This window comes from Muscardinus avellanarius (assembly GCF_963383645.1).
Source record: "Muscardinus avellanarius genome assembly, chromosome: 7".
Classification (NCBI taxonomy): Eukaryota; Metazoa; Chordata; class Mammalia; order Rodentia; family Gliridae; genus Muscardinus; species Muscardinus avellanarius.
Genome location: NC_137793.1, coordinates 89152539 through 89162726, shown reverse-complemented (window position 1 = coordinate 89162726; position 10188 = coordinate 89152539). Strand labels below are relative to the sequence as shown.

General features: G+C 51.9%; 1 protein-coding gene across 1 annotated transcript in view; it reads left to right on the top strand.

Annotated features, from left to right (window-relative positions):
- Positions 1-6017: 6017 nt before the first annotated feature.
- The window catches only part of IGFN1 (immunoglobulin like and fibronectin type III domain containing 1), a gene marked incomplete at both ends in the record, with an annotated part of 34026 nt that continues 29855 nt past the window's right edge, over positions 6018-10188 (top strand). The window contains 4 exons of the mRNA XM_080698738.1: positions 6018-6029; positions 6228-6342; positions 8098-8220; positions 9625-9764. Coding sequence (XP_080554864.1) covers positions 6018-6029; positions 6228-6342; positions 8098-8220; positions 9625-9764 — 390 coding nt within the window. The remainder of the gene's footprint in view (positions 6030-6227; positions 6343-8097; positions 8221-9624; positions 9765-10188) is intronic.

The following is a 10188-nucleotide window of genomic DNA, read 5'->3' as shown; positions in this document are numbered from 1 at the left end:
CCTCCTAACTTCTGATAGTTTCTTGTAGATCTTTTGAAGATAAGGTTCATAACTAAAATAGTGAAGCGATGAAGACTGCAAAATGGTAATATATATATATATATATATATATATATATATATATATTTTTTTTTTTTTTTTTTTTTTTTCTGGCACTGGGAATTGAACCCAACAGCATTCTACCTCTGAGCTACACCACCTCACTAGTAGTGAGAGTCCTCCTGTCTCCGTCTCCCAAGTACTGGGATAACAGGCACGCACCACCACGTGTTTTTTTTTTTGTGTGTGTGTGTGTTTTTTTTTTTTAAAGATTCTGTATATCTGAGCTGAAAGGCACAATCGTAGTAGAATCTGACTACCTGGTTTGCTCTCTGCTCTATCTTTTACCAGCTGTGTGACAGTGGGGACAGTATGTAATTGCCCTTAGCTTCTGCTTCTTTCCTGTAGAATGGAGATAAGAAGTTTCTATCCCACAGGTGTCAGGCGAGCTGAATGAGGTAAGCTCTGCAAGCAGGGCATACAGTGACTTGGGACCTCACAAGCGCTGGGATTATAAGAGAACCAGCATGTGTCTATAAAATGACCAACTATAAAAAATGCAACCTTAGCAGATAGAGGGGCTTTGAGACTCATGGAGCAGGAAGGGGCTATTCACCTCCTTGCCCCCTGATAGAGGCTGGAGGGACAGCTTCTGGGTGACTTGGCCTTTGGTGCTTCTCCCTACTCCTTACTAGCCCTGTGCCTGTCTTGAAAAATGAGGGAAATGCTTTAGATCCATAGAATATCAGTCGTTACGGGTGTAGACTTGGCACAGGACTGTTTGGGTCTACATCCTGGCTCTGCCACTTAACAGCTGTGTGATCTTGGACAAATTACATCATCTTCCTGTGTCTCAGTTTCCCCTTTTGTAAAATGGGGCTAGTGATTGAGTCTACCTTAAGGGTTTGTTGGGAGGGATCAAATGTGTTAATGCAGCTGGCCTTGTAAGAATGTCTGGCATGTGGAAAGAGCTCTGTGAAGGTCAAGTACAGTGGTTCTTACTTTATTGCTTTTAGATGCCCTCAAGGGTTCTGTTCAGCTCTGGTCTCCTGTGAGGATTTACACTGCTCCAATAAACCATGCCTGTTGTGGCCTTACCCCTTCTGCAAACTGGAGTGGGGCTCCTCCCCAGCCTCCCCAGCATGGGGGTTCCATGGGCTCCGTCTGTAGCCCTTGGGCCAGCTGAGCCTGCCGGGCAAGGCCTCTTCAGATTAGAGGACTGGCTTCTGACTCAAGTTTCTCTGTGGCTTTTGCTAAAAGCTGGCTTTGCAAGTGTGAAATTGCCCTTGGGGTCCCCAAGGTCTTCATTCCTATGAGGCCACATGGGATTCATTACACTGCAGGTGGGGTGAGAAAGATGTGAGCTAATACTGACTGGACGACCAATGGGTGGACTGGATAGGGAGGCACCCTGGCCAGGCGGGCAGCTGGGGGAGGGGGATGGTTCTAGGGAGCAGGCAGACCTAAGGGCCGCCCTGGCCGGGCCTGGGGAAGGATAGGTGTGGAGCACATTTAGGCTGTTTTCTGCTCCCACCACAGCTCCATCTTCCTGGGTGAGGGTGTGGTGAGTAAGGCTTTATTTTTCCTCCTGCTTTTGGGGATGAAATCCAGTGGTACTCTGCCACTGAGCTACATCCCCAGCCTTTTGTCCCCTGATTTTTAAAATTTTGAGAAAGTCTCCCTAAGTTTCCTAGCTTGGCCTCAAACGTACAACTCTCCTGCCTTAGCCTACCAAATTGCTGAGATCATAGGCATGTGTCACCGTGCCTGGCAGTGTGGTATTATGGGCCTGATGCCCTGAAGCCATCTCCATAGGCAGCACATGGTTTTCTACCTTTCAGGAGAGCACAGCTCTGTCGCTGTTGCTGCTGTTGATGATGGTGTTGGTGGTGTGTGTGGTGTGTGTGTGTGTGTGTGTGTGTGTGTGTGTGTGTTTGCATGTCTCTGGTTAAAACCATACTTTCCCAATCCATCTCTCTGGGTTCCAGGGGGCAAGAAAATATACCATCCCATGGACAGCTGGGACAGAGCCATTTTTACATCATGCGGCAAAGGCAACACTAGGCTGCGAATGCATTCCAACTCTCTCCTGAGTCACACGCCATCTCTGGTTTTTCAAGTCGATGAGACCCACTCAGCAAGGTCCAGGGCTATAGGAGGCTAACACTGGCCAGAATCTCAGAGACCCTCTCATCTATCCAATCCACGGGGGTAGAAAGAGCTGCAGGGAGAGAAAGGCCTTCACAGGGCCTGAGACTCTTGCTACCTGCCTATGATGTATCTCCCTTTTGTGGGGACAGGACAGACTATAATGTCCCTTCCCAAAGTCGCTGAGCCCTCTTTGCAAGGCACTGAGGAAGTATGAATGACACAGACAAATCTCCCACCCTGAGCTCCTTCCACGCAGACATTCCCCTAGTCAACCAAGTCAAGGACTTTTCTCCTAAAGGAAAAACGTACTAGGAGACGTGATGAGGCTGTACCACCTGGACAGGTGGCAAGGAAACCTCAGTGTTGGCTCAGCTGTGGGCACTAGGGAGATCGCTGGGAAAGGCTCCTCATGCCTGGTCTGTTGGCTTTAGCAGTAGCCAGGAAATTCCCAGAAGTGGCTGTGCATTTCTTAATCCCTTTCTTACAGATGCCAATCATAGTAAGCCACTCCAGTGTCCAGAACAGGGCCTTTTGTACAACTGAAGATTCTTACCTTTACTTGGATCCTGGGTGTCCAGGCACAGCTTAATATTATTGGGTATTACATTTGATGGAAGATATGGGGTGGGTTAAAACTGACCCCTTTCAGTTTCTTAGAGTTCTGAAATGTCCACCATACTGCAATGAGAGGACTCTAAGTATGATCTAGTGAAGAGAGACAGCACCCCTAATATTGCTCCTCTTAAAACCTGGGAAATAGAGACCAGGCTGCAGGGGCTACCCTGCCTTCTGGCTTCTGAGCTCTTTCTCAGGCCTCAGGGAAGAGCATATTAGTTCCCTGGGGGCCGATAGAGGCTCCTGAAATGCTCTGGGGCCCCGCATTGGGCCGTGTTCACAGCCTCCCTCTCCTCACTCTGGGGAGGATGTGCATTGTGGCTCAGGAGGCCCCAGAGCACAGCAAGTGCCTTGGGGTTACCGACTCTCCTCTTGGGAGCCAGGCTCCTGCCACTTCCCTTCCTCCAGTCTCTTCTCCTGCAGCCAGAGTGAGCTTTTACAAATCACACACTGGACCTGTCACCCCTTCGGCTTTAACAAACCTCAAACGCTCTAACCAGAGAGATCACAGTTCTTCAGTGGCTTCCAAAGCCTACCTGTCCAAACTCACCTGGTGCGGCTCTTTCCCTGGCCGTCCAAGCTCCAGCTTCCCCAGCTCTCCTGGTCCTTCAGAGCCTGTGCTTCAGTTTGTAGTTGGGTGGCTATATCCGTCTTCCCTCGCTGGACTCTAAGCTTCGTGAGGGGAAGGCCCTCATGTTTTCTTCCCTTTGTATTTCCAGGGTTAAAAGCAAGGCTTGACCCAGGTTCCAGTACAGGCTAGGTGTTTAGATCTTGGTCCCTAGGCCAATCTATTTTGTTGAATAAATAGACAACCAGGCACTGAACTGGTGCACACTTATAATCCCATTTGGGAGGCTGAGACAGGGAGGATTACAGGTTTGAGGCTAGCCTCAGCAACTTAGTGAGACCCTTGGCCATTTAGTGAGACCCTGTTTCAAGATAAACTGGGGTGTTATTCAGAGGTAGAATACCCCTGGGCTTATTCCAACTACAGGAAAAAAGGAGGAGGAGAAGAGAAAGAAAAAGAAGAGGAAGAAGAGGAGGAAGATGAGACCAGTCCCTGACACTCAGAAACACAGTGTGTGTGTGTGTGTGTGTGTGTGTGTGTGTGTGTGTGTGTGACACAAATGCACATCACTTTCCCTTGATGTGTAAGTTGTTGAAACTTCCCCACTCAGAGCTCATTCAGAGGGAGCAGTTCCTGTGGAATCAGCAAGGTGACGATGAGTCTGTAGAAATGTTCAGTGCCCACCTTCTCCCATAGAAACATTCGCCCCATTTTCCTTAGACTTTATCTGAATCTACCCCCTCTTTTGGGGATGGACTCCAAGGCCACATGCATGCTAGGCAAGCACTCTACCACTGAGCTGTATCCCCAGTCCCCACCCCCTTTGCTTTTGGAGATAGGGCCTCCCTATGTTTCTTAGGCTGCCCTGAGCTCCTGAGGAGCTGAGACGGCAGGTGCCAGCTACCGAGGGACCGTGCCACGACCCCTGACTTCCCACCTAGATCCCTGATCAATCCTTGCTTACCCAGGGCAGAGAACCAGCTTTCTGTCCTTAAGGTGAGAGCAGGTGACTTAGCCTGTGTTGACCAGGTGGCCTTATCACCTTGTCTCCTGAGCCTCACCTGGCCTCCATTATGTATTTTTAATTTTCATCTTCCATTCCTGCATCCTAAAAAAACCCAGCCATCTTCCTACTAACTTCCATCCCCACCCAGCTATCCAGCCACCCTTCTTATCCCTTAAAAAGTTCCCGAGAAAACTCACCTTCTCCGGAAGGCTGCCTGGCTTTAGGGCTCCCAGGGTGTCCCCCTTCCCTGCCATGCTCAGGTGGAGTCGTTGGGGTTGTACCCTTCCATTTTGTCTAGGTCTGCCACTACTCTCAAAGTTTGTCTACTGTTTTGGTACCACATAAGAGTGTGATTCTCAAGAGGACAGTGGCTTTCTGTATTTGTGTGACTTATGGTGTCAGGGGTCCTAAGGGATGAGCTTAGCTAAAAATTTAAAGACTTTGGCTGACAGAAACACCCCAGTTAAAAGAGGTCAGTTAATGAGGTACCGTGGAACAGACTTAGTCCCAGCTGATCTGGTTAAGAACTTAAAGCTTTGTAAAAATGAGGAGCTGGATGAGCAGATGTCACAGGACACTTCCATCTCTGACCTCGTCCTAGACCAGGGCATTAACCCTGGGGGGCCCTGCCCTGCCAAGCCTGGGCAGAGGAGGAGGGAGGCGGGGAGAGTGGGAGGGGTGGAGGGAGCCAGGCGCTTGCAGTGACCTACATCAGCCGCAGCTCCGCCTGTCCACCCCAGACAGTTCAGAGCCTCTGGCATCAAGCAGCAGCTGGAAATAGGGAGGGAGTGGACAGGAGGAGGAGGCCGGCGGTGCACACAGGTAGGTGAGCGCTGCACACCTGCTGTCCACCCAGACCACGGAGGGCAGAGGGAAGGCATGGTACTGGCTTGCTTTCTACTCAGGAGGGGGCAGAAGTGAGCGTGAGCTCAGCCCCAGAAGCATCCATAGCTGGCTGATGCATGCTGGGGTGCATGCAGATCTTCTCTACATGATTTCAGGTGTTTGGAGGAGAGCGTTTCAGTGAGTCCCCTTGGGACTGGCTCTGGTTTTCTGGGTACTGCTCGGTTTAGAGCATGATATGACAACCAGATTAAAAATTTCAGTAGCAGCCCAGAATAAGGACATCAGGGTTGGACTTGTTACATCCTGATTCATAGCATGGCCGAGCAGTTGAGAGAAACCCCATTTGGCTTTTCCTAGCAGTGGAGAAGTTGGCAGCAGCAGAGACCTGGATCTGTAGAATGGAACAGCAACTGGGTGGGCATGGGAGAGCCGAGGGACGGGGTGGGGGGTGGTGCGAGACGCAGCCTGGGGCTGCGCTGAGAGCTTCATTGGGATGGGCTGAAGTAAGGGCACAAGATGTTGCTTTTGCTGAGCAGAATCAGGATTCTTCTTAAATGTAGGAATGAAATATGGAGGAAAGAATTCATTTCTTTCTCCATCCCCTCCCATTGAGCCTACTTCCCTCCAACCAGACAGGTATCTTACACATTTGTCACTGACCTTGTACCTGGCTTAGCTTAGGCCTGAAGAGACTGGAGGTCCTGCGGGTGGGATGACTTAACATCAGACCCCCTAAGCTCCTCACAGTGCTTCTCTGAACCTCAACTGGCCCTGTCTGCAGGAGGTTAAGGGATGGGGAAGCTGGTATCCACATTACACTTCACGTGTTACTAATAGCCGAGTGATTAGCTGAGAGCTTTTGATGATAAAGATGGTGATGAAGACAGTTGTGTTGGACTTAGACTTCTCCAGTGGGGTCATGGTGGGGTGCATTGAGCTTCCCCCTAGCAGATGACTGTCCTGGGGAGATGGTGGGGTGGAGACCTTGGCGCCTCCTTGCAGTATGCTGGCTGGGTCCTCATCGTTGGCGGCTGCCCTCCCTCCCTGCTCTCCCTCGTGATTCCCTTGGGGTCACTGGCTATGGCGCCTGTGGTGCCCATGACCGCTCCAGAACGCGGTTGGCGCACTGTGGCATTCCAGCGCACTGGGGGGTGGGGGTGAGGGGCAGCGACCGGGCTGTAGAGATGATGCGCTGGGGCTAGAAGTGCCAGCGGGTGGGCAGTTGTGAAATGGAAGCATATCTGTTGGAGGGAAGAATTTGCTGTCATGTGTGATTCTATGTGGATGGCTCTCTGGCAGGAAATGAAGTTCCCAAAACAGAGTCCTTGGGGGTGAATCAACTGCACAGGAGGTAGAATTGCTGGAGAATTTTTTAAGAATTTCTCCAACTCACTCATGGCTCTGATCCCACCCCAGAACCAAGCCCGCTCCCCCTCTTGTGTGAGACTCACCATCGGCCAGAACAGATGGATGCAATTGAGAGGAGACCATGGCTATGGTTCTTGAGGGAGGAGTGTTCATCTGACACTATAACTCAGTTCCCTCAGAGGGGGGCAGATGGATTTATGATGATCCCATCTGCCCAGGCATAGAACAGCTTAAGAGCCACCAAGTCAGAGCCTCCCCTCTGCAGACCTTGAGATCTGAAGGATTCCAGATTAGTTGAGGATGGGAGGTCCAGGGCTGCTGAGCTCTGCTAGATGATCTCAGAGATGAGGGAGGAGCCAGGAGGCTATAGAATGTCCCTGGAGAATTCACATTCCAAAATCCATGGGGCAAAGCTGTTAAACAGCTGGGAGGATCCCAAATGAGTTTGATTTTCTCGGCTTTGGGAAAGTTGCCTCACCCTCTCAGTGGCCATGGGCCTGGGGGTCCTATCAGGCAGCCAGGTCACCAGCACAATGTACCGGCTCAGCACTGTGGTTTCCTTCCCCTGGGAAAGGTTTCAACGGGACAGCAATTGGTCCCCTCCCTGGTATCTGGCAAATTGGTTTGCTGGAGCCAGGGATTTGCAGGAAACCAATCAGTGTCTATTGGGGTGAGACAAGCTCTTGGGGGCAGCGGCTTTGTCCAGCCTCCACCCTGGATATGGAATGATGGACTGGTGGTGTGGGAGGAGTGGGGTAGGACCAGCCTGGACCTCTCATGAGCCATTCACCTTTCACTTTAGGAGATCAATTTGCACACTCAGAGGAGCCCAACAGGAGCCAGAGCTATGGCAGGTGAGAGAACTAACCCCTCCCTCTCTCTTTGATGTTCCCCTCAAGGGTGGAAAGGCCAGAGGTCTTTGTGAACTCACTTGTCTCTTTGCTTGTTTTCAGTTTTGATTTGTTTTCAATAAGAGGCAGAGATCCCCCTTCCCCAGCTTTTCCCTAGTGCCACACTTGGGGTCTTCCTGGGGTGCTCCCTGCCATTTCCTAGGGGGTTCTATTCACATAGGTAGACGGCCACCACCTGATTCCCACCAGAAGCTTCCTCCCTGCTCATAGGTGAGAGGAAGTCCGACAGCCTTGCTCCCAGCATGAGAGTGAAAAGGGGCCCTGCTCCTTGGCTGAGCGGGCGGAGGCCCTGCCTGGCGAGTCCCCTTGGCGCATAGAGACACGCGGAGATCCATAGTAGATATTATGGATGTCTTTATTTGTGGGAGGTCGGCCTCCAGACCCCGCGTGGCCGCGGAGGCTGGTGGCGAGGGGAGAGTGCGTCCCTCCCTCTCGGGCTCCTCTCTGAACTCTGCACTCTCTTCTTCCTGACCAGGGGCCTTGGTCCCCTCCCGGAATCACAGAGCTCCACCTCCTAGCTTCCGGCCCCACCCCCTGTGGGGCAGGGGCGACTCAAACCTTTCACCCACCTCCCTCTCTGCCTCCTTGTCCAGGGAAGCCCCTGAAGAAGTCCTCTCTCCCGGGGGTGAGCATCCGGCAGCTGGTGGAGGAGATCCCCGAAGGCTGCAGCACACCAGACTTCCAGCAGAAGCCTGTCACCTTGGCTCTGCAGGAGGGTGAGACCCTGGAGGGCACGTGAAGACATGCATGACCCCTGCTCTCCTGCCTCTCCACGCACACAGGGAGGGCACCCACCTTCCTGGGCTGGCCTCTAGGTCTATCACCAAGTCGTATCATGTGCCCCCTCTTGTACTCTAAGGCCTGCCTGGATCTCTAGAAGGGACAAGGAGCCTGGGGAGAGGGATGGGTAAAAGGAATAAAGAGATGCTATGCTATGCTGATGGAAGAACTCTTACAGAGACAAGGACAGGGACATGCTGAGCTGGGGATGGGGAGACGTTTTTGTGTTTCCCAGTCCACTTCCCCCCTCCTGCCTCAGAGCCACCTCTGCAGAGAGGCACTGTCAACACTTCTCCTCCGACCAGTACTTGGGAGGCCAAGAAAGGAGGATCACAGGTTTGAAGACAGCCTCAGCAACTTATTGAGACCCTCAACAACTTAGTGCAACCCTCTTTTGAAATAAAAAAAGGGTCTAGAGATGTAGAGGTTGAATGCCCCTGGGTTCAGTCCCAGTACCACAAAGGAAAAACAAATAAAAAACCACAACGCAACAACAAAAACACCTCTCCTCCCAACCCTGGCCTCCAGATAGTCACATGCCCAGGGGCTCATAGCTAGGCCTAGGAAAATCATTCTAGAAGGCCACAGGAAAAAATTACCCAAGAAAGCGGTGGGAACCAAGGCTGGCTGGGGCAGGCATGGGGACCGGTATTCTTGCCCCAATATAGGTCCCTATTATAAATTCTAGTTCTCAACATTCTGGTATAAGAAACAAAATGGCGTTGTACTTTATTTTTCTGCATGTGCAATAAGGTCATGAGAAGTTGGGGGCGTCCCTGGGGCCTTCAATGCGTATTCTGTCCACAGAGGTGCTCCTGGGGGAGCAGTCCCAGGCTCTCTGGCATGACACAGAGCTTGGTTCTTGGCAGAGGCTGAAGCCCTATGTTTCAGGACCAGCTCCTCTGGATGTCAAAGAGCCATTTTTTCTAATCCCTTTCTATCTCTTCTAAAGAGTAGAAGTGGAACCCACAAAATCGCATCCCTTCTGAGTCTTGGGAGAGTCCTTCAGCCTCCTTATGCATCTGTTCTCAAAGAAAGGCCCCTCTCCCACCCAGCCCTGCCTGCCTTCCCTCTTCACCAGGGACAGTCCAGCCATATCTTCCCCTCGGGAGCCCAGGCCTCTGCATTGCAAAAGCCAGGCCAGCGCCACTGTCGGGTGCCTGGAACCTGCTGCTTCCCATCTGACCTTCTGAGTCCTGAGCCGAGGGGACCAAGGCCTGGTGCCTTTCTTGGGAGATAAATATCTAGAGCAGGAAGGATGAAATGAGCCAGCTTCTACAAAGCATGCTGTTGCTCCTCCTACAGCTTGTCAATCTCCCACCTGCCTCTTCCTCTCACAGGGAAAAATGCCATCTTTCGGGCTGTGGTCTGCGGGGAGCCCAGACCCGAGGTGCGCTGGCAGAGCAGCAAAGGAGACCTCGGCAACTGCAGCAAGTACCAGGTCTCCTCGGCCCCTGGCAGCAACGAGCATGTGCTGCAGGTAAGCTCGGCGGCTCTCCTCTGACGGGGTCTACCCTCTCTTCCTGTCACCTTGAGGGGCTGTGTGACCTCCGATCCCCAGACCAGGAGAGATGCATTCTAGTTGAAGTTGAGTCCATTCAACTTATCCTAAAGCTCAGGGATGCCTGAGCCAGGAGGGTTTCCAGCTGGTTGGCAGACACTTCTGCTGACAGCTTGGGAGGCGGCCTAGCCTGCCGCAGAGGCGTTCAAGCCGCTGGTCCCACCACCTGGGTTACAGTCCGCGGCCCCCCACCTTGGCTTCAGAAAGTTACTGGCCGCTTTCTACCTCTGTTTCCTCATCTGTGAAATGGGTGATCATATTATAGTACCTACTTCAGGGAGGCTTAAAAACGTACGTAAAGTGTCTAGCCAGTATCTGGCCTCTAGTGAGTACATATGGTTCT